Source organism: Argiope bruennichi, chromosome 2 (genome assembly GCF_947563725.1).
Source record: "Argiope bruennichi chromosome 2, qqArgBrue1.1, whole genome shotgun sequence".
Lineage (NCBI taxonomy): Eukaryota > Metazoa > Arthropoda > Arachnida > Araneae > Araneidae > Argiope > Argiope bruennichi.
Genome location: NC_079152.1, coordinates 136,941,373 through 136,967,505, shown reverse-complemented (window position 1 = coordinate 136,967,505; position 26,133 = coordinate 136,941,373). Strand labels below are relative to the sequence as shown.

The 26,133-nt window shown below is 27.4% G+C and overlaps 1 protein-coding gene across 4 annotated transcripts in view; it reads left to right on the top strand.

Annotated features, from left to right (window-relative positions):
* LOC129954801 (serine-rich adhesin for platelets-like) overlaps positions 1-16,179 on the top strand; it is a 117,750-nt gene extending 101,571 nt beyond the window's left edge. For all 4 annotated transcript variants that reach the window (XM_056068171.1, XM_056068172.1, XM_056068173.1 and 1 more), the window contains exons 4-9: positions 586-1,005; positions 5,017-5,072; positions 5,521-5,618; positions 10,265-10,394; positions 10,716-10,873; positions 13,899-16,179. In XM_056068171.1, coding sequence (XP_055924146.1) covers positions 586-1,005; positions 5,017-5,072; positions 5,521-5,618; positions 10,265-10,394; positions 10,716-10,873; positions 13,899-15,191 — 2,155 coding nt within the window. In that variant the 3' untranslated portion in view covers positions 15,192-16,179. The remainder of the gene's footprint in view (positions 1-585; positions 1,006-5,016; positions 5,073-5,520; positions 5,619-10,264; positions 10,395-10,715; positions 10,874-13,898) is intronic.
* The last annotated feature ends 9,954 nt before the right edge of the window (positions 16,180-26,133 follow it).

Here is a 26,133-nt window from a genome sequence, read left to right as displayed (position 1 = left end):
TAAAATGTTAAATTACTTTTTAAAACCAATAATAACATTTTATTTACTATAAAATTCTTTATACTTTGTATGGATGAAAACCTGACTATTATCCTTGAGAATAAGTGCTTTTCAGAATAGTATTTAAAATTCTTTGCAAGTTACATTAACTCAGAGCAAAGTTTGTAATAAATTATAAATAATATTCCTGTTATTTAATGGTGTTTCTTTGCTTGATTTGCTTTTCAATTTTAGCATTCAGTACAATTTTAATAGAAATATATTTATTAGCATTCAGTGTGTATGGGAAAAGCAAATTTAAATGTTTTAGAAATTATAGGATCCATCATTTTACAATATCTTATGTGATATAATTTTAGGAATTTTTTAAAAAATTTGTTTGAAATATTTATTTTAAAATATATTTTGTGAATACTATTGAAAGAAAATAGAGTATTTTGTATGTGTGCATATATTACTTAATGGATGTTTCAAGAAGTAGCAAATTAAAAAAAAAAACTTTTAAACTAAATTTTTTGATTTTATAAAAATTTTATTTCTGTTTATATATAGTCTTTTTAATTCTGAATGGCTATTTTATTCCAGAAGTACTGCACTTCAGAAAATGGATGCCTGTTTTGCTTCAAAAGGAAAAAGCAAATCTCCAGGAACTGAGAGTTATTTAAAAAATGTAAAATCTGAAGAACATGCTCAAAAAGTCACTTTCCGCCAAAATGACAATTCTTTAAATCAACCATCTTTCATACCAGTTTATACCAAAAAGACCGACATGTGCCATAACTTTACAAAAAATTCAGCTGAAGATAAAAATAAACCTGGACAAGTTGAATCTTCAGAATCTGTGAAATTATTAAATAACTTGCACTCTCCACCACCAAGACAAAAATGCCTTACTGATCAAATTCCTGGAATGGCTTGGAATACCCATCTGAGAAGGCGATCTGTTGGGTTTGAAGATGTAGCATCTTTATCTCACAATTATGGTTTTAATCTAGCAAATAAAAGGTGTGTTAAATCTTTAAATATAATCTTTGTTATTTGTTTTTTACCATTGTTATATTTAATTGCTGTTTTCTTTTAATACTTTTCTGCTTCTATTAATTGCTTACTTATGATTAATTGTGCACTGTCCACTACAAATTGTCATTAACTAATCCTCTTTTTTCATTTGTTTAGGAATTTATTATCTAATCATTTTTCATTTAACATAAATGTGTTGAAAGTATTAAAGAAAATTGCTTCATGTCGTCCATTTTAATTTTAATTGTTAAATGTTGTAGCTTTATAAATTATTAATCTCTATAATATATTTGTAAATAAGGAAGTAATTTAAATTTTTTGACTGTATTTATATTTGAAAGCCACTCCTTTTTTGTATTATTGCTCATTTTTTCCAAAATATTTGACTTTTTAAAAAAGTTAAATAAGGCTACAAAGCAGTTTATAAATTAAACCAAAATATGGTATGTTTGACCGTCTAATTAAGAAAATTTATATCTAAATATTTTCTAATACCATTGATTTTCAAATTTTAAATTATGACAATATAAATGGTTTTAATATTTACTTATTAAATATTTTTATTTGACGTATTTCATTTATTTATCATAAAGTTCTTTTAAAACAATTATATTTAAGAATATATGTTTTCTATATGAATGATTATAGTGTATTCTGTCCAAATAGGTATCTTGTATTAATTTGGATAATGTGAGCTATATTCTTATCAAAATCCAAATCCCTTCTCTTTATTTTTTTTTTTTTTTTGTGTGTGTGTGTAGTAGTCCTTAATGTGTTAATATTTTTAGAACTGTGGGATATTTAATATATTTGCATAGCAGTTACTATTTTGAATTTCTCATTATTACACTAAAAATATAGATTTTCCAACTGTGTGTGTGTGTGTGTTTTAATTTTGGAAGAAAAATGACTTGTTCATATTTGCTCACTTTCCTTATCTGTTGTAAAAATTTAGATATTTTTTATTAACTGCTTAGTAGTGTCATCAAAATTTAATCTTGACTTTTTGGCTAATCAGGCATAATAATGTATAAGAGTGTATCAGATACAGTAATTATGCCCTGAAAAAATGTGCTTCATAATGTGTGATTGTGTATTTGGTAAATATTGGACTCTTGTGAAATTGAGTGAAAAATGCAATTTTATTATATCTAGTACTTAGATAAACAGCTTAGATTTTTAAAAAAATTTTTTTTAGCAAGCATTAAGTATGTTTTTTAAAGTTTTTGCTTTTATATCATAAAAAAGTATTTAACTACTTATAGTAGTAGTACGTTCATAGTAAATCTTTTTTTTCCCCTTTTTTTAGCAGTTGGATATTCAGTTCAAAAATAAAATAAGGATTGTTCAGAATGAATGATTTGATTTCAATGTTTTTTTTAATAAATCACCGAGATTGATAAATAATATTTATTACAAAGAAAAGTATCCAAATTTTACATTCTGCACAATAGATAGCTGTAGTATATTATTTTTAATATTCTTTTGCTAAAGAAATGTGAATGGCATATATAATGAGCTAAGAGCTCATTATATACCGTTCCTTATATATAGCGGTAATATGCTATATATATTATAGCATATTACCACTCGCTAAAATTTTCAATTAAATATTTTAAGTAACTGGTCTCTTAATAGATTCTCAAACAAAACATTTTTAATCTTCAAATTTTGATAGTCATACCAAACTTATACTGTTGTTTAGATCATTTCGTTCAATTTACTATATATATTTTACTAATTTGTTCTCATTTACGGTAAAACTTCAACTTTAATTTAAAGTGGAAATGATGAAATTGCAATTAATATAAAGATATTTTTTTCATAAAACCAAGCGTTTTATTTTATTTATCATCTTTATTGTTATTTATTAATTATTATTATTATTGAATATGAGTATTGCAAACAGAATCGCTCGGTATTTAAGTCTTATGTGAACTACAAAATATTTTTCCTAATTTATGTAATATCTCAAACAATAATTCAACAAAAATTTCTCAGATTCAGCATAAAATTCAGTTTTTAGTTTTGCTTACAAAAGAATTGAAATGAAATCAATAATAATATTTTGTTCCGGCCTATAAATATATTTCAAAAATTATGATGTCCAAATTTAATGCAGTAAGGTATCATATTCTGAGAAATATTCTGGACACACCAAATTTTAAATAAATGAATGAATGTTTCTATTTTCCACGATCAACTAAGACTTATTTATGAAGTTTTGAATGTTAAAAATTTAGAAAAACTCAACATTTTCATAATCTTAGGCCAATTAATCTTGAGAAACCTGCACGCTGATTGGCATATTTTTTTTGAAACGATCGATGGAAAATCTAAAATTATCCTTTTTTTATTGAATAGTGATATTCAAATTTTCATAAATCAGTCAGTTTAAGTGACTGATTTAGTTGATTGGAAATTAACTCTATTTATTTAAAATATTAGTGTTTCAAGAACATTTTGTTATTTGTGGTTTCCACAGCAGAAGCTTTATGTAAAATCGAAAATTCGTTATTTATTAGAGCATTTATTGAATCAAGTTACATTAAATATAATCATTTTCCATTTAGACCATTTTAGCAGATCTGTGTCTTACTAAAGGTTTACAAATTTAGCTGTGTGGCCCTGATTTGAATGGATATCCTGTTCATCTTAAACAAAACTTGCCTTAAAATAAAACTGATTTATTAGATTAATAATATAGAGAATGTAAAAGATCATAAAATAATTTTTCTTGAATTTATTTTTTAGAAAAAATAATATTTCATATTTGTTTTATTTCCTACAGACATGTCCCAAAAATTATATTTTTGCAGATTTCATTTCCAAAAAGATTTAATTTATTTTTAGCTGGAGCTTTAATCAATGTGATGGCAACACTTTTGAAAAAAGCTAATTTTTTCCCATGAATGCGAGACGTGCTCGTGCAGCTTAAATTTTATTTTTATTTTGTACGAAAAAAATTGTTGAAAAAATGTAGTTAAAATATTTATTTAAAAATTTATTAAAAATAGGAACTTAATTTTAAGGTTAAAACATTGGTATCATTTAAAAGATAAATTTTTGATCTTTAACGTGATGTAAAAATCTTTTTTGTGCGGTAATATTTTCAGAAGTTATAGCAGAAACACGCCAAAATTTCGCTTAATTTTTAAATAAATAAAATTCTAATTAAAAATTCGAAAAAATAACCCCCAGGTGCACATTCCCGGCCTCTAAGGTATACACGTGCCAAATTTGGTAGCTGTAGGTTGAATGGTCTGGCCTGTAGAGTGCCAACACACACACACATTGAGCTTTATTATAAATATAGATTTCATTTTTGCATTTTTATAGTTATATTTCTCTTATTTTCATGTTATTCATAAAGAATTCAGAAAAAAAGATAAAATACAAAAGCAATGGATGCACTGAAAGGCTGATAATTAATATTTCTGCTGTTACCATTTAAGTAATAATTCATGAATTAATGTACTATGCTTGGGTTTTTAAATTAATATGAGGAAGATTAATTAATTAAGATTAATATGAGGAAGATTAATTTTCTTTTCACATAATTCTAAATTATTAGAATTATGTGAAAAGAAAATTTATTTTGGAGCTAATATACTAAATAAATGCTGTGAAGAAAATCTGATTATTTTATAGAAACTACCTTTCAGGGGGGGGATAGTATTGTATATTGTCTACATATAATAGCAGTATATGTAAATGATTAATTTTACATTCTTTTTGGAGTTTTTAATTTTTTTAACCTGAAAGCTTTAGTAGTTTAAAGTTTAACAGTAAAAAGGTATCTATTAGAATTAAAAAAAAAAAAAAACTTTAATTATTAGTTTTAATAACGTTTATAAACAACAGAAGTAAAAGTATTTATATTAGAGATAGTTTATAACTAATTAGTATAAATTAAATCTTGTGGCATTCCCCCCCCCCCAAATTATGTAGTTTACTTATGAAATATTTATTTTGTTTGTCATTTTTTCTTTTTAGAATGCAATCTGCAGCTGTAAATTGTAACATCCCAGCAGAATCAGCTCTTAGACCGAGTTAGTATTTTGAAGCCATATTATCAAAGAAACTTCTTTAGTATAATTTGGCACTATTATCTTTATATTAGCATAATACAAAGAATTTCTGAATTAAAATATGATTTGATTACTTAAAAAAGCTGTTAATATGTGCTTTCATATCGTATTTTAATCCTTTTTATGGAATTAGAATGGAAATTATCTCAATAGCATTTAAAAATTTTTGCTATTTTCAGTGAACATCTAGTGGTGGATTAAGAGAATTTTTATTTTGTCCTTTTTTTATTATTATTTTTATTTTTTAAATGTTGTCCTTTTTTTAAACCAGAGTTTTTAGTTTTAAAAAAATTATTCTTTGATTTATGCTATGATTTGTTTCTTAACCTGTTATGTTATTATATTATTAATTATTTGATTTTATTAATTATTACTTATTATTATATTATTGTTAATTATTTCTTTTCAGATAACCAGTTGAATTCAGAAAATGATAAAAACATTTCTTATGGAAAAGAAAATAGTAGTGAAAGAGGATTCATATCAACAATCAATCAAAATTCTCAGGTATGTGTGAGGATATGAAGAAATTTTGTCCCCCCCCCCCCCTCCCTCCATATTCTTCCTGAAATGACACCTACAGTAAAAATATCTTGACTGCAAAATTGGACCCAACAATTTCAAGTCAAAACCTGATTTCATGGGAAAAGTTGCATATATACAAATCCCATTCACATGCAAGGAAGCTCAAGTATGGTCTGACCATGGTTCAAAATTTTGAGTTTGTTCTTAAATAACCTTGCATTGTATTAGAATAGGGCATAAATCTAAATTAATATTCTCAAATATGGTATCAAGCATGCAGTTAAATATTAATGTTACAAATTATCTTGTTGAGTTTTAAGACAACTATTAATTAATGTTCTAGTCATCTAATGTAAGATCTTGAACTAACACATATTTATTCATTTATGTGTATGTGTGTACACACAATATAATTTGTTGCACCATTTGATAATTATGTTAATGTTAAACAATAACACTGCAAGAAATATTTATATTTTGGAAATTTAGCATAGTTTGTATAAATTAAGGATTGTATGTTAAGAAGAATTTAAATAGTAATATAGTAATAATAATGCAAAGAAATAAGATTCCCATAATTTCCCATAATAACATACATATATACAAGTATTTCAAATTTCTTTATTTTTAAAACAAATTCTTTTTGCATTGGATGGCCTCTCTCCCACACGTCTAATCTTATGAGAGCTCTACTTGTGATTATAAATCTTGTAATGCCTAAATAATAACTTTAAAAATGCATTTTTATCCATAAAGATTTCACATCTTGTTTTATATATCCAATGAAATAACCCCTGGCAATATATAATCTAGCAATTTTTTATACTCGGTATTTCAAAATAAGAGTTTTTTTTTTTTTTTTCAAATTTTTAAACTTTGAAACAGAATTATTCTTTTTTCCCCTTTATTGCATATTGTGAGCTTAAAATGCTCATAATATGTTGAAATTGATTGACTTTTTTGTACAGTAGATACTGCTTAATGTGATTGTGATAATTTTCTTTTTATGCTTTCAAAATTCTGAGATCCCTAGTTGATGTATTTAAATGCATATAAAATTATTTGTTGTATGTGATTTCTATATCATTTAATGTTATCAGTTTTGATGTTAATTATTAACCAATCCATCATTTTCAGTCATTGTTAACGATTGACACTATTGAAATTTCATTCTTCGCTTGTAAGGAAGTTTTTTTTTGTGCAGTGGGGTTCACATTCTTTTGTCTAAACTGGTTTGGTTTGAATGGACAAAAACTTTCAGATTGGGCTTGAAATCTGTTGAACAGTCTCTGCATAATAAGATTGAATTGTGATAGCAAAATGAATTTTTAAAAACTTATTTGCATTTTAAAAGGAATAAAAATTTACCAAGATCAAATAATAAACATTGTTCAAATTGCAACAAATGTATAGAAAAAAACCTTCTACGAACACCTGATTGAGTCGAGCACTTGATATGCAGCAGTACAGCACTGTTCAGATTATTTTTAAAAACAATGCAAGTCTGAACAATATATAAGTAAACTGTTGAGGAATACTTGTTAATAAGCAATAATTGTACAATATTTTTAATTATCTCTTTAAAAAATTTTTGGATAACTCAGAAATAAGTGCTTTTTTTTTTCTTTTTCTTATTCTTTTGAATATGATAAAATGTAGTTGATTTTACTCAATGCGATTATTATTATCAATTAGTTGATGTTATCAAATTTTTTAAGTCCCGAAGTGCCATTATGTGTCATCTACATATGTAATAATTCTACAATGTTTTTAATATCACAAGCACCATTTTGTAATTAGTAGTATATTCATTTTGCAATTTAAGTAATCATACTTATTTTACATCTCAAGTTTGTTTCGCACAATTCATTATTTTGTGAACTTCCGATTTTTTTTTCTTCTTCCCCAACCTCTGTGTTGAGTTTGAATGCACATATAATTTTTATAAAGGGTGTTTTTACTGTTGTTGTTGCTGAAGAATATTTTCATTCTATGGAGAAGTATTAGTATAAATCGCAATTTGTCTCCTGATATTTAACATAACAGATAAAAGTAAAAAAGCATAATAATTTTGGAAACAACTGTATTGTAAATGCTATCAATTTAGTGTGTCACTTGGATTCAAATTTACCATAAAGGCTTGAATTGCATTTCTATTACAATTAAAATTGTCTTGAAACACAAACAATCAATCAACAAAATCAATAATTTACATCACTATGTATGGCTTATAAAAGTATGGATTTTTCAATAAACAATTGAGAACTGCAAAGAACAATTCTATCTTTAATCAAAAATATTAATAATAAAAGGTAATTAAATATTGCCTTTTGCAGATGATTAATGGTTATGAGAAAAAAAAAAAGTAATGGTGGCTATTGCCAAAAGTTTAATAGAAATAGACAAAAATCAAAGATTGGATAAATATTATTTATTATTTTCTTCTGGTTCTAAATCTACAATTTCTTTTGACCCAAGATCAGCAAGTGGTGATTTCTCACTTTTAGTAACTTTCAAAGGAAAGGGGGGAAATATTTTATTGCTTTGTAAAGGTCTATAATGCTCATCTTCATTTGCTATAAACAGTCTTGTTTTTGGAATAAACATTTGCTAGGATAATGGTCTATCAGCCTATTTTTGTCATAAATTAGAGTATTGAAAATACTAATACTCTATATTTCTTTGGACTAAGGAATGTGAAAAAAATCTTTCAACCATTTAAAAAAGCTATATATATATATGCAATTATCATATTCCTTTAGGTAAATTGATTGTCTTCCTGTATTTCTCAATATTTTTCTATTAGTTATCGGGAATATAAATCAGTCTACTTTTGCTTATATTCAATTGTTCCTGTGTGGAAAGATGAGTGGCCAAATATCATATATTGAATGATTTATGGCTCTGTTTAACACCATCAAGTTTAGAGTAATTTTAGGTTAAGATTTAACCTTTACTCATTATTGTATATAGTAAGATACATTTCTGATTAAAACATTGGTATTGAAGAAAATTGTCTTCTGTTTTCTCTTCTAACTCAGGCATCTGTTTATCTCTGGTCTCAAGATCATTTAATGGATATTAAATCTTTCTTTCAGAATTCATTCTTTTGCATAGAAATTTTATAACTAGAATTGTTTAGCATGTTGGATGTATTTACAAACACTGTGTCATAGTCTAATTTGTACTATTTTGTTAACTAGAATTTCCACTGTCTCTGTTGGCAGTTGAAAGAAATTTTCTTATTTCACCTGATTTGTTTAAGTTTTTTTTTTAATGACTTAAATATTTGCATTTTTAACTATCTTTTTGTTTGTAAGGAATAATATCAAAAATGTAATAGATAGATGTGGGTGTAAATTTTGTGATACTGTAAAGAACTCTTTCTTTATTTGTATTATTAAGATGTGTGTGTGTGTGCATGTGTGTGTGTGTGTTCTACAGGCTAGATCACTAGACCTATAGGTATCAAACTTGACACATATGTATTTTTAAGGAAGGCCTTAGAGTGATTTTTTAAAAATTTATTTAGAATTTTAATTAAAAATTTAACAGAATGTTGGTGTTTTTCTGTAATAACTTCCGATAATTGTATAACAAAAAAATGGTTTCTATATTATCTTAAAATTCAAAAAAATTATCTTTTCAGTGATGCCAGTATGCTATATAATTTTTTTAATGAATTATTTTAAATGTGTTTTGTGGCAATATATTTCATTATTGAATTGAAACTCAAGTCATTTCCATTGTTGCTACTAATATTTTATTCTGACTTTTTTTTATTCTTGATAATTAATATATAAAGATTCCTTTCTGCTATGCTAATGAGGCTTCAGTATAAGATAACAGTTAATAAATTTTTGAAAATTTTATTGTGTGTACAATTAAGGTTTAACTTCAGTATCAAGTGGAGATGAACAATTATTAAAGTCTCCCATTTCAACCATTAAATAAATATATAGACAGGAAATAGAGAAATTCATATCATAAGAGCAGAATTCTGTAAACCTTCTAAAGTAGTATCAGTTATTGGCTATAAAAATTTAAAGTTTTGAAATATTTTGTTGAGGAAACCATTAAATTTAGTTGAAAAAAATATTTAATTGTAATTTTGGCTCCTATTAATTCTTGCAAACCAATTGGTTATCAAAGACAGTTATTGAATTATAAAAATTAATGTTTAAAACTAAAAACTACTAGACAGTAATGCCTTTTCCTTTCTAATATATAAATCTTTTTACAATTTAATTTTTTGCTGTTATTTGAAGGATTATTTGTTGAGTTATGCTGAGAAATCTTGAAAAATTAGCTAGAGGAATTTTAGTAAAATTGTCTCTTTTCCCCCTTCCCATTCTTTGTTTTTATTACCCCTTTTAATACAGTTTTAATATAGTTTCTTGAGTGTGGATAGTACTATATCTTTCTAATGCCTTTCAAATCTGGGACCTTATTATTTTTTTAATTAGCTGGTGCAGTTAATAAACAATGATAATTTCTATTTTGAACATTTGTTTTGGGGAGACGAAAATGGTTACCAAAGACAACATAAATAAATTAGTTATGCATTGTTTGCAGCTATAACAATAATCATGAGTTTTATTTTGAACAATTTTTTTTTTTTTTTAAAGATAACTGAAAATGAGAATAATGGTTTCTTGCAAGACACTAAACCGTCACAGCAGTTGAAGGATAAGAGTTCCAAACGTAAATCTAGTCTTAATAGAATGGATTTCCTGGATTTTTCTTCAGCAAATACTGGTATGCATTTTTTTAAATTTATAAATATAGAGTTTTTGATATTTTATACATCTGAACTATGTAATTTTTAAAATTTTATATATGTTTTTTTTAATGTTATATGAAAGTAATAGCTGCTTTTTAAATTTACGTATTTTACTGCATCATTGAAAGAAACAAGTTTGAAACATAATTGCATGATTTTAAAGCTATACTTATTTTTTATTATCCTGACAAATCTCTTTACTTCTCTTTCAAAACTCATAAATAACAGAACATTAAAAAGCTTTTGTTAACATAGTGTAAACAATAAATATTGAACAAGTGATTTAATCATTTCAGGTAATGCTGGGCAGCAAAAGGTATCCAGTCAGCAGAAAAATAATAGTTCCTCTGATGAAGGAAGTGATCAACCTAAATCTGAGTTCCTATCAAGCAAAAGAAAACATATATCTTCAAGTCAATCTCCTTCAAAAGATGCTAATAAACAAACCAATGAAGTAATTTTTTTTCTCCCATTGGTTTCTACATGAAATAATATTTTGATAAAATTAAAGAGACAGTGCGTTGCTGTATTTTATAGTTCATTGAATTTTTTTTAACTTATTATAATACTAGCTAATATACCCAGCACTACTTGTTATTAATAAAAAGCTAACTATTTAATTAACTGTAAGAAAACCATCTTGATTCTCCAGTATTTATGACAAAATTTTAAAGTATTAAAATGCCATAATGCCAGTACATTTTACTATATAGCAAACAGATTATTTTCAGTTATATGATTTAAAATGTAAGAGCTGAAAAGTAAAAGTATATTTAATATTATTATTTGACATAGTATATGTTTTATTAAGCACTTATAGAAATATGTTTTATAATGTAAAAATAATTGTATAATATTGAAAATCCTGTTAATCTTCAATTCTGCTTTAATGTATCGTATTATTGGAATTTTCTTGTTGCTGTTTTAGGAAGGGAAAGGATTGTTGCCTGGTAGCTGGATAGATGCTTATATTTCTACGATTTTTAAAGTGTAAACATCTATGTAAATGAAATTTGGTACACAGATTTGGCATCTGAATTAGAGATTCATATCAAATTTTGCACAGAATCTGTCAAGCAGTTGACTGTGTGGTGGTCCGTACTTTCTCATCCATGTAAATGTGATAATTCATGAATGCAGTGATTTAAATCAATGAAATTTATTATATTGTCATTTGATTACAATTGTAGTTCCGTGTCAAATTTTGATGTGAATTGGTCTTTAAAATGGTATCTAAAACACATATTCACAAAATAGATTCAGTAAAAATGGTAGATTCAAACCAAAGATCTGTGTTTTGCAACTAACACCGTATCATATTTTCATACTTATAAAATATATAATTTGTAATTACTTTTCATCACATTGATGGACACTAAGCAAGGTATTTGGAACCTTATCTAAGGTTCTTAATTTTATGCATGGACATATAATTAATGCATAATTTTATGGGTATAAATTCGCAAGTATGCAAGAATGTCTTGGAAAGATCATTCCCACTGGTTTTTGTCTAAAAAATTGAAAGGGATTTGAAAATAGCAACTTAGATGAAGAGGAATGTACCTTTGCCTTCCGGCTTGTGAGATGATTTTTTTTAACATGATTTATTTTTGCTTGTTAATCTTTTGTTCTTTTAAATTGTTTAATAGCAACTTTTTACAGATTTGCAATTAAGCATCATGTGAGCAGTTGCAAATAGAAAATTTGTCGAGAAAGAACAAATATGTCTAGAAAAGAATATTAGTTTTCACTATGAATTTTGAGAAAATCAATTTCGACTTTGTACGGATATATACTTAGACAAAGTAAAAGTGAATTCAAGCCCATGAGAAAAAAATCATAGAAAGATTGTTTAAAAAAGAATTTAATGATTTTTGTTCGAAGAAGTTGCAAAATTTATCTATTGGAGGCTAATGTGTAATTTATTAATATACACTTAATAATAAGTATAAAATGTTTAACAAACTAATAAGCATTAACTTAGTTAATGCTTTTGACTATTTACCCTCAATTAAAAAAAGCACTTAATAAGATTACATTGTTTCCTTACCATGACATTATCTTTTGATATTCATAGCCTCTATATTTTTAATAAAAAGGCTGTTTGATTTTTCATTAAAAAGCATAAGACAATATGGACTCTTATGGAATAAATACTTTCCTCTAAACTCTATTTTCAAATTTCAAATGAAATTCAAAAATAGTATTTTAATTATAAGTAACATTTTACATTTATAATAGACAATATTCACCCCTATATAGAAACAGTTTCTTTTTCAATTTTTGCAAAATTCAGAATGAATTTTTGGATTTTGAATGATTTTTCCCCTTACAATTATCTTGAAACTTAGAAAATTTAATCACAGTTTTAGTTTCCAAAGTCCAGGTAGTCACTTGGAGTTGCTTCTTATTTTCTGAGAAACCTTGTTCTTTAGATTTTGCATTAAGATTGAGCTTATTCCCTTCTTTCAGATTATGGTATTATTTATTTCTATTGTAAATATTATTGCCTTAAAATATTTCTTTCAACATAAAATGGAAGTAATTCGTTTCTCATTGTTTTTTGACAGCATTTCTTTAAAATAATATTTTTGATAGGATCAGACTTTTAACTTATTCAGTTATGAAATGTTTTTCTGTTTTATTGTAGAGTTTTCTAACTTAATAATCTGGTGTTTGTTAAAAATTTCTTCTAAAATTCAATGGAAATGTGACAAAAAAAAAATTCCATCCCTAGCATAAAAAAAAAAGAGATAAATTTATTTCTTTAATTTATAGGTAATAATGTTTAGAATTGAATGTAAATAGCTTCTAGGATCTATATTTTTAAAAATTATGTAGTTTTTAATTAAACAGCATCTTAAGTTTTGCAAATTACAGTAGAATCATTTTATTACATAAGTTCTATTATTTTAACATATAATTATTAAAATGACTCTTATTAACTTATGTACCATTAATTATTATATTATGTAAATTTTGTATTGGGAGACATTACAATGCTCTGCATTTCATTCAGATAATTCTTTTTAAAAAATTCGTGGAAATGTATGTTGCTTTTTTGAGACTATAACACTTCTTTTTTGTGTGTGGTTTATTGGATTACTTTGACAGCTGTAATTTACAATATGTATAATTCTGCTTTTTTTTTTTTTTTTCAGATTTTATGATTTTTCATTAGAATATTTAAAGCAAGGTCATATAATAATATAATTATTCACTAGCTATTTTAATGAAAGGTTTAGAAGTTATATATAAAGTTCAACTTACATATAATTAATAAGTTTCCATTCCTCATGAATTTTCCATTTTGTGGATTGGAAATTTTTTGTACCCCAAAAGCATCTATTTGTGAAAGCATTTTATGAAATAATAATCTCGTATATAGAATACATTTGAGAAGTGCTATAATTAAAATATTTTGATGTGAAAAATTTATTGTGGGAAAACATTGTGTAAAATTATTTTATTTCCTTTAGGTTCCTCTTCAGTCTAATTCTAGGGGATTTAAAAGTGGAGTACATCTACTTCCAAGAACACTTCAAAACAATCATGTCAAGTCCCGACACCATAAAAGAATTCAGTCTGCTGCCACACATTTGCAGAAATTTTCGCATTCTGCTGGTGAACTGGAGTCATTGACAGACCTATCTGAAGCAGCTACACCATCCAATAAAATCTGTCTTTCAGCTCAAGAACTGGATCCATCTGATGGCTCAGGGAAGTATTCAAAGAAAACTCCATCTTTAATTAAAAAATATTCTCCTGTTCTTCTAGCAAAATCTGCACCTTTAAGTGCTGAAGTCTCAAAAAATAGCAATGGAAATGCTAGTCATTACAGCCTGCTATCAGATGCTCCAGAAAATAATAGTAATATGACAGAAGTAAGCTCAAAAGTTGCATCACTGACTTCAAAAAATAGTTCTGATAAAGAAGGTTTTATCATTGAACAAGCATGTAAAAATGAACCTGCAAGTGAAGATAGACCTGTTTTGAGTAGTTTAGAACTAAATGGAGCCTTGAATTTGAAACATATAGATAGCAGAAGTGAAGATGATGCTGAGGTAGTTGAATCTACAGTTTCTCTGAAAAATCTTGATATATCAAGTGAAGTGAGTTTTGATAATGAAATATACATATCTGCTGATGACAACTGTGATTATTCTGAATCAGATACTGAAAGACGTCCAAATTCCATCCTCAGGAGGAAAGTCACTGAGGAAAAAAAGGAGCTGCATGGTATCTTAAAACCATCTTCAGATGAAAAGCAATCTAAAACACCTCCTCATTCTATTTTAAAGCATCGAGAAAGTTCAGAAGAAAAAGATGTATGGCAGCAGGGGGACCTTCACTCCATCCTCAAGAAATCTACTAGTGAAGATGAGAGCTGCAATAGTGGCCCTGACATCCGTCCTATTCTCAAAGTGAGCACTGATGATGAATCCCCTACATGCTCGATGTTAAGGCCTCGACCTATTCTAAAAAAAAGAACCAGCTTCAGTGAAGAATGTTCCTATGCCAGCTATCCCAATGGAGAACTGAAACCGATTCTCAAGAAAAAGTCCCCTTTGGCTTCAGATGATCAGCCAAGACCAATCCTCAAAAGTCGACGAAAAAGTGAGGACGTGCGATCGACCACATCCGAGTTCGTTCCCAGCCGTCCAAGAGCGTATTCTGCTGATATGGGTGTTAAACCTAATCTCGAAACTCGATTTGATTCCCAAGAATCAAATAAAGAAGAACTTGGCAAACCAGAGGATAATGATTTATAACATTACTACCACTATAGTCGACTCATTATAGTTTATTTATATTCTCATTTAAGATTTATTTTGTTGTAAAACTAATTTTCTTTCTAATAAAGAAGATAAATAACTTATTAATATTTTTCAACAGAGAATAACATGTGGTAGAGTTATGTTTTAAATTACTAAATTAATCAGTACTTTCATTTATTCTAAAATGCTCATTTAATTCTACTGAAAGAATCAAATTTGTAATTTTAAAAAGTTCTGCTTTTCTGCTGCTGCTTTGCTGTATTTGCAAAATTAAAAGATTATGAAATTTAAAAAGCTTGTAAGAAATTTCAATTCATTCATTTCAAGGGAGAAAAAACTGTAATGTAAATACTTTTAGAAAATTACAGCACATGCTTAAAATAAGTCTTAAATGAGAATAGCTATCGAGTCTACTGTATATGGTTTCTTTCGTAACTATTTTTTAAAAAATTGCTACTTTTGAGATTATGTACATTTTTTTTAAAGAAGATTTAATATCTCACATATGTGTACATATTTTTTCAAGCTTTTATATTTGAAGTTTATTGTAATATATATATAAAGCTGTATACTATTTCAGTTTTAGATTTTTTTTTTTTTGGAAGTTAGTTGTAAATTGATTGTATTTAAGAGTATGAGTTGTCTGGTCCAAGTGTGTTAGTGTAGTTAAATTTATGAAGTGTATTTCATCCTCACAATTCTGAAATAAAATTGAAAAACTAATAAATAAAGCTTACTGTTTTCTGGAAGAGATTTATGCACCTTTAGATTATAGAATTGATTACCACAAAACTGAATTTGCATGCATAAATTTATAGGCAAATTAAAAATATCTAATGATTTTAAAATAGATAAAAAAAATTCACTTAGTGTAATTAATAGACATTAATTTAGGGGGAAAAAGCTATATTTTTAAGTTGCAACTGTGAAAATTTTTTAATCAACTTTTTTGTCATTAAATTAAATTTTTCAATTATCTTTGAAACCACTATATATATATATATATATATATATATATATATATATAATAATTTGGTTTTCACATGTTTTTCAGAATTTAAAAAAAAAAAAATTCTTACTTAAATATGAAGATATGTATTTGTAGTTAAGAACCGTTTCAATGATATATTTATGAAGTTATAATATCTGTTATCAGCTGTTACCCAACATATCTATCTTATATTTAAAAAAGAAAATATATTATACATATTTATTTTGCTGCCAAATAACTTATTTTGCATTTTACTCTAAAATATTATGAGCGGAAACTCTTAACTAAATATTTTAAGCTACATATGACACTCTGGGGTTGGGGAAAATATACTCTTTTAGTTGTGTAAATTACATATCAAATAATTCAAAACATGGTTATTTTTGGCAGCTAAATGTTTCATTGTTGTGTTTAGCTATTGCCAGTTATCAAAGAAAATGATTTCATATAAAGAGAAATAATGAAGAACTGCATTATTTTTCTTTGTCTGAAAAATGATGAAATCCCTACTTGTTCTTGTATTAAATTTAATGTACTAATGTTATTCATATTTACATATCAATTGCAATGAAAATTTTAATTTGTTGTGCATACTTCTAATAGTCAGATAAAAGTAATAAATTAAAATTAAGTTACCCTGATAAAAATACTTTTTAATGAACTCAAAATTGATATTTATACAGTGGACATGTTTTACACTGTATTGTATGTATTTAAATTATATGTGTGTATATTTGTATGAACAGTAATTTGATAATTCTATATTTGCTGTTTCAAACATAAAATAGAAAATGTATTATGTGTGTACATTATATAAAAATGGGGCATGCATTTATTAACCAATTTTTATTGAGACTTTTTGTTAAAAGAATTTACTTGCATATTTATTTATTGGACTTTTTCTTTTTATTTTCCCTTTATCCATCTTCCTCCCCCAGTAGCTTTCCCAGAAACTAAAAAATTCTGAACCTGATTTTGTAAATTTACTGCAGTTATATTTTAAAAAGGGAAAGATACTCTATATTTGGAAAAGTAAACCAAAACAATTTTACATTGTTCTTTTAACATCTTGTTTATAATTGATATCCTAAAAAACACATTTATACTTTTTTTTTATATTTATTCTGTGTATCTTTTTAATTGGCTTTCCTAATTTAATTGTTGCTTTTTATAATTTTCTGTTTAATTCAAAGTTGATAGTAATATCAGGAAACATGCATCACCTCCCTCCATTCATAGAAGCATATATTTCTTATTGCTCCATCTAGGTTTATCTATTTGTTAATGACATTGCATACATGCCAACTCCTACTGTTCTAACTCAAGAATGCAATTATTGTAGTTTTTGAAAATAAAAAATACTATGTCAAAGAAATTGTCATAATCGAAGTACTAATAAATTTCTGAAATTTTTTCTTATCTTTTGTAATTGATATTCTCATCCAAATGGAGATGGATATCAGCTGTCTTGATAAAACATTTTATAATGGAAATAATTTTCTTTATATACACATGGTATATAAATATTGGAAAAATAAAGAATTGTATATTTTATGAATGAAAATGCATTGCTGTGTAATAAAAAAGGCATCTCTTATCAAATTAAAGGGAGCAAAATTCCATTATAAGCATTAAAAAATTGTAAAGATCCAGCTAAATGAAAAGAGTATGAATAAAGTTTTCACATTATATTTAGAAAATCATTTTAAGAAGATAATGTTTTATTTTATATTTTGTCTGAGAACTGTTATATAAAGTAGATTCTTAAAACTTAAACAAATAACTAAAAAAAGGCTTTTTTTTTTTTTTTCCCCTTCTGTATTTTGACAGCAATTTCATATGTATTTTCATGAACTTGTTTACTTAGTAATTGGCATGTATGCAGTTCTATTAATATTTCTAAAATGATAATTTACTTTTGAACAAATACACCACGCCTTGTATGAAAGCTTTATTTTTAAAAACTTAGTTTCACATTAAATTAATTTTTGAAACTTTCAATAAAATGCTGCTAATTATGTGTATTGTAAAAATGTAATTTGTACTTATAACATATCCCCCCATAAACGTATGCAATGAATAATTATTACATTAACAATAGATGACTTGCATAAATTTTTCATAACTTAAATTAATAAAAACAAATGTATCTTATTTCCTATGGAAAATTTCATGATTTTAATGAATTAATGCTCTATATTTGCATTTTTGTATATTAAAATACTTTATCATAAGTAATACTGTGTTATGATTACAGTTATTAGTTACCTTTAATCTTGGTTTGATAATCCAAACAACACATGAACTTATCGAATGCTAATAGAAAAGATTGTTTGTCATCATATGGATTAATGAGAACCTTTTTATTTGGTATTGTGACTTGTGATGTACAGTATGCAATCTAAATTTTCTTCTTATTAATTTTTCAATAGAAATGTTTTGTAAAGCATTCAAGAAACGTTTTAATATGTAAAATTATATTTACAGTGGAAAGGAGCATCTTGTCATGATGTGATCACCTGGAGAACAGATGATCAAAATAAGATAACATTGAACAATTCTTAAATAGACTTTTTTTTTGTGAGGGGGGGGGAATACATGAACCAAAATGCTTATAGCTTAAAACCAGACGCAGTCAATGAATTCAGAGTATCTATTGGAAGACAATGAGCCCAATTATTAAATAAAATTTTTTATGTTTGCAGAGTCCCGAGGCAGATTTAATTATAGTATCTAGGCAATAATTCAAGCACTTCCAATAAATGGTAAATTCTGCATTTGTATAAATTGATTTGAGTTATAAATATTTTATATATGTTATTATAGAATAGCCATTCAAAATTTGTGTCCATTTTTGGAGTGCCCTACATATGTGCTTAAATTTTTCATTTAAATTATAAATTTAAGAAAAAAGAAAATTCAAATTTTCCTTGGTAGTTATCTGTTTTTGAACCAAACAATGAACAAATTTTTGTTTTCAGTTGAATAAATTTTATTACTGAATAAAATACCTGTGATTATATGTTTGAAAGTGTGATTCTTTTAACTGTTTTGTCTTTATAATGTCGAAATTGTTTGCTATTTTTAAACATTTTATCAGGCAAATATGAATACCTATAATATTTATATATATATAATCATTCTTAAATATTAACATGGTAATTTAATTAGTACTTACTATATATATATATTGTATGGAAATTTTTAATAGTCTTTTGCAAAACTACGAAGAAGCTTGCTTTTATTGCTAATCAACATGGTCCCTTTGCTTAATTATCATTCTGGGATTTTTATTCCATGACATGCAGAATGAATGCAACATAATTTAAATTAGCCACTTCTCCAAACGCTTTTATCTTGACAATAGATAATCTGATATAGCATATTATTCATCAAAAGTTTAAATAGAGAACAGTGTTGTAATTTTGACCACTTCTGTTCATACTAATAAAGATAACAAAATTTGGATGTTTGCTCTAAATATGCAAAGATCATTCACTAATTGCTCACTTTAAATTTATTACCGTGAAAGAAATATTTGCGGCGCATAATAAAAATATTTTATTTCACCAATAAAAAGTAATTTTTTTTAATTCACACCTTTGTTAAATTAGTACCATTAAAATGAATTTTTTTTTTTTTTTTTTTTTTTTTTTAAATTTTGAAACAGTGTAAAATCCAGTTTTTTGTAATAACATTTTCGGAAGCTACCACGGGTGAAACGCCAAAATTCAGTTTAAGTTTTAATTAAAATTTCAAAAAGAAAACCGCTTCGAGGTGCACATTTTCAGTGTCCAAGTTGTATATGAGCCAAATTTAATAGCTGTAAATCGGCTTGAGATGTTAAAGGCCGCAGTAGTGCGGAAGAGGGGGTCTGTGACAATTACCCCCTTTGAGTTAACCGCTTGGCCCCTATCCCATCGGTGAAAAACTGAAATTTCTTCCCCAAAAATCTTTACCGCTTCGGAATAGTTTCGGGCAGTTGAGCATTAACGGATCTGACCATCTTAAAGTTAATACGCTATAAACAAATATCCAATTAATGATTTATATTGGACTACATTTGGCAACAAGTAGGACTGGGCTATGACCGAACTTTATCATCGCGACATATCGTCCAGGAAATCGGGATTTTATTATTTATTTATTGCAACAATAAAATATTAATAACGTCTATTAACATACATACTGATTTATCAGAACTTTACAAAAAGAGGAAATTTTAAATTTCTTTATTAATTTTCATTTATGTGATTAAAATATTAATGTGAAATCGTTTTTTTTCTTCCAATAAAATAATTAAAATATATTGATATTAAAATCTTTTCAACAGAGAGTATTGCAATAACATTCCATTTTGACTATGTCTGCTGCATTTCACTTGTATCATAATCTATTTTTTTTTTCAATAACCGTGTCCTAGTTTGAGTTCATTTTAATCCCTTTTATTCACAAACACACAAAATATTTTTGCCTTTCACACTCTTAATTGTGTAGTTTGACGAATTCGAAGTCTAATGTCATGACAAATTAATTCTCTATATGAAAACAAACTTTTATTTAGAAAGCATTAAACTTAATTTAATTATGAAACAAGAATTTTAACTCAGTTTATAGAGAAAATATATACAGCTAAAAAACTTGAACATAATTTAAAATTCTTAAATATATATGAATATAAGTGTCATGGTGTATAAGTGAATCTATGAAAGCATATTGCAATACATTTAGAGTTTTAAATAAGGCTTTTAATTTTAAGGCATTTAGAATGCATGAATAATTTAAAATAAATATTCCTATGCACTTTATTCATACAAATGCATCGAAAATATAATCACCGCCAAATAAAACGTTTAGGTTTCTGAATATTAATAGCATTTCCAGTTATTCTTTCGACACAGGTTATTGTAAAAATCAAATTATAAAATTGAAAATTAGAATAATAAAAAGCTTTATATAAAAGACAAATTATAGATTGATAAATTAACACTAAATTAATTTTTATCATAACGATTAAATAAAATATTGTAAAATGTGTAATACATTTAATAGGGACATAAATAACTTTAAATAAAGACTACATATTATTCAGTTATATAATTTCATGTTTAAGAAAAATCATTTATCATTCTACCACTACGTATTCTCATTAAAATTGTATATTTTAACGGCATATAACAGGCTTCAATGCCATGCTACCGAAACGAAAATATTGCCAGGATAGATTCTGTATGATCTTGAAAGTTCAATCGGCATTGAACGTTTGATCAAATTCAGGTTTCAAAGTAAATTAATAAACAATATACAGGGTGGTTATTATTAAAGTTCCACTTTGAAATGGTCATAAAAGGAAAATTACTGGACCAAATGTTATCCAATTTCGCAATAATTTAAAGAAGGTCATATGGGAATTTCTTTTCCGCCTCCCCCTCCCACCGAAAAAAAAGTTCAAAAACTTACTATCAGGGGGGGGATGACGTTTTATGCAATCTTGTTAAGCAAAATAGAACATGAAGACATTGGTTTAAAATGTGTTTAATCTTTTCTGAAAAGTGTTACAAAGCATGTTCAATGTGACGTCCATCATTTTCTGAAAGCAAGTTAAATCGCATTACTGCATTCTTAACGGTAGCTCTTAGCATATCAGGAGGAATGTTATGCCTATGTCGGTGTATTGCATCTTTCAGTTCCGCCAAATTGTTTAGATTATCACCATAAACAGTGCTTTTGCGAAAAGACACGTAAGTTTTCAACGTGTGTTTTCGCAAAAGCACTGTTTATGGTGATAATCTAAACAATCTGGCGGAACTGAAAGATGCAATACACTAGAACATGGTACAGAAACGATTAAACACATTTGAAATCGGAGTCTTCATGTCATATTTTACTTGACAATTGTGGTGAAAGCGGATTTAATTGAGCGAGGATAGAACCTGGTACCTTGTGAACCTGGTACCTTGTGGTTCGCAGCCAAGTAACAAGACCACAAGACATAAGTAATTACTCGTGTCTCGTAACTGTTAGCTGGCTTATAAGCTTTCACCACACAATATTGCATATAACGCCATTTCTCCCCTGGTGATGAGTTTTTGAACTATTTTGGCAGAAAAGGAATTTTTATGAACTCTTTTAAACTATGGCCAAGATTGATAACATTTGGTCCAGTAGTTTTCCTTTTATGACCATTTCAAAGTGGAACTTTAATTACAACCCCCCTGTATTATGAAAAGAAATGAAACAATTGTTTCAAGTATGAAATGCTGGCAAATTATGTATTTCGGAAGATATTTTAGAAGTGCATGAAATTAAAGGTAAGAAATATAACTACCTCAATACATATTCAATCTGAAATAAATCCAAATAATAAAATTCAATTAATCCATGAACATAATAACGGTTCCTGAAATGCTTCCAAAGCCATATATCCGAATCCAGTCGGGAGATATTACCAGACTTACTCTCGACGGTACGATGGTTCGATCAGTATCGAAAATTCAATAACCATAAAAAATTCGATAAGTATCTAAAATTCAATAGCTATCGAAACTTTCTATACATACAGAAAATTCGATGATAAATATCGGAAATTCAATAGCTATCCAAATTTTCGATAAATACCGAAAATTCGATAAATATTGAAGGTTCTATCAGCATCAAAAGCTCGCTCACGTCATGATGGGGCGTCAAAATTTAGACAGTGATCAAGTGCTAAGTGAACCGATTTGGTGCTAAAATAAATTGATCATAAATATGAAATTGTGCAATTTAATGAAAAATATTTATTTAAGAGAAATGAAGTAATATTTTCAGAGTTAAAAAGTTTGAAAAACTACATATTTTTTAAACTATAAATGTAGCTCTATAAAATAGAATGTGCAACAAAAAGTGAAAAACAAAAACATCTAAACATCAAAACAAATATTCTACTCGTGAAAAAATATGCTGAGAAGACACAAATAATAATTAAAAAAATAATAATTAAAAAAATAATAAATGAATAAATAAACATATGCGGTATGCAATTATTCCTTCTTAATTTCTATTACTGAACATGAAAAAAAAAGAAGATAAAAAAGTGAAGAAAAATTGTCATTGTAATTTCATACTGTAAAACATAAAAGTTTGCATAAATCTTGTTGTTTCTAACGGCACTTGTCCTAGACAAGCCCATTGACTTTAAAAGTCAGTGATTTTAAGCCAGGGTTGTCTATTGTTTTCAGTAACGCCATCAAGGGTCACGCGTACGACTTAGCTACACACATGCAACAGCCCTTTTTACGGGGCGGACTTCATTCATGCATTTCATTCACAGATTATAATTTAGACCTGAATCAGAGAACGATCACACCTGATCCAGTATCCCCAGTAGTATTACTCTCGACATGGAGAACTTCGTGACCACGACAGATTTATACGTGCGCCAGCCACCACACACACGGAGAGTTTTCGTCCGGCGGGGTTCGAACTCGCAACCCAAGGGACGCGAATCCAACGGCCTACCAATCAGGCTATCCTGGCCCATGCATAAATCTTGCTTTGCATCTACTGCTTTGGCTTTAAAAGGGGGAATAAAACTGGGAAAATGTCAGCGATGGCTGTAACGCTGCCAGAACGCCTTTGCGTGCGAAGTTGTTTTACGAAAACAAAGGAAATGTTGCAGCTGCAATTCGAGAGTTTCGTCAATTTAAGAATTTATGCAAACGACCATTACTTCCGTTAGCTCTCAGGAGAATGATCGCTCGATTTGGGAAAACTGGAGATCTGGGAGTTTAGCTGGGTCGAGGACGAAATCGAATCATTCAGATGTCGTTGAAGATGTTGTCAGCACTATTGTTTAACAATCAAGGAATAACATTGTATTCTGTAGTAGTGCAAGTGTAATGCCACTGCACTTGGATGTTCCCTACAGTACAGTGCGGAACGTATTAAGAAAAATGGTACAAAATTTGTTACAATCAGCAGTTGCTACAGAAGCGACTGGCCTTTGCACTGACATTTCTGGTTAGAGTTTAAGTGGATGCATCATGGCCATGGCAGATTCTATGGAGAGATGAAGCACATCTCCATTTAATTGGAACTATCTACAGCCATAACTGTCTCCTTTCAGACACGGAAAATCCTCGTACCTTCCAAGATATTCTTTTTCACTCAACGAAAGTTACAGACTGGTGTGGATTCGCAGCCACATTTATTCTTGGACCTTTCTTTTACAATGAGGCTATGCGCAATGACCCTGTGACGTGCACCGTGACGGCAAGGAGGTACCAAAACATACTCGAAAATTTTGTTGTACCACAAATGCAACATCAATGTCTTGATTCAATGAAGTCAATTCATATGACGTAAAAGTCACATGTCATGTACTTCTGAGCATGGCATTTAAACTTTCATCCGCAACGCTTTCGTCGATGAGTTTGCCATTAACGTCTACAGCCAAGTATGAAACGTATTTTTTGTTTACATTTGAAGTTCTAATTTTTAGTACTTTTCTTTACTCTTATTTTACGTTAAAAGATGAAATAGCGGTGTGCTGCTGGATGCTTTAATGCGAAACACAAGAATTATCATGATAAAAAGTTTTTTAGTTTCCTTTCAACAATTCTGACTTGGTTGTTAGCATTGGAATAGATGGTTTTAAGCCTTCTTCGAAGTCAGTGATATGCTCTGATCAGTTTGAAGAATTCCTTCAGTACGTGTCCATTTACTAAATATAGGAAACTGAAACCCAAAGCTGTTCCAGAATTTTTTTAGAAAAACCATTCGAAGAAAAAGAAACCGGTAAGCTATTTGCCATCAAAAACAAATAGGGACTATCAATAAAATCGTGAGAGCCTTTCTAATTTACTTTATTGACACTTGATGAAATTTCTTATAATTTTGAATATACTTAGAAGGTTTCATAATGTTTACATGAATATTACATTACATTTTTCTGCAAAATCGTATCTAAATTTAATTGATGTAAGTAAACAAACCCCTGCTGTAAAAAATACCTTACTTAACTGTTATACTGTTAAAATAGGATGGAAATGAATAAATTTATTAAAGATTTATTTAATAAGTGAATACTTTACTAACTACTGAAAATCCAACTTTCTTAGTGACTGTTATCAGCATTTATAATTGAGGTATTTTATTAAAATTGCTCTTAACTTGAGAAATTGAATGCTACATATAAGAAATTTATATAGTACTAGCCGCCTTTGGCGAGCAGCTGGTTCGCCAATCTTAATGCTCGTAAAATTTTTAATAATTAACTATTTTATGTAATTCCTACTTCAATAGCTTCTTCATTAAAATATTTTCAAATTTCAATTCACTCAGAATATTATAAAGGCCTTCAGTCATAACGTAATCTGTATCTCTTCAATTTCTGTTAGCTCCCGTAGAATTTATGCCTTAAATTAAAGTGGAAATGATTAATCTGCAATTAATATAATAATATTTTTTACTGAAACAAAGCATTTTTTTTTTTTTTTTTTTGTAATATGATTACTGAAAACAGAGTCACTGAGCATTTAAAGCTTATGGGCACTAAAGAATATCTTTCTTAATTTATGTAATATCTCAAGAATTTGTCAACAAATTTTTTTCAGATTCATCTTGAGCAGGTATATTAATTAACAATGTTTAATTTTAAATGCATCAAACACTAAGAAAGTAAACAGAATCGTTTAAAATAATCGGTCGAAAACAGGTTAAAAAAATTACTTAAAAAACGATGAACTTAAAATAACATAAATACAATTTAATTACAAAAGCATACAACTAACCTAAAAATAATTTAAATCGAGTCCGCTTCCGTTGAAATGTAAACAATCAAAATACAATGCGCATGCATGAATTTTCAACGCCAGTTACGGTAACGCAAATGCGTGAATTTTTCTACGCCAGTTGGGGTAACACTATGCAGATTAGCCATTTTTAATTTCCTTTATTCTGTGT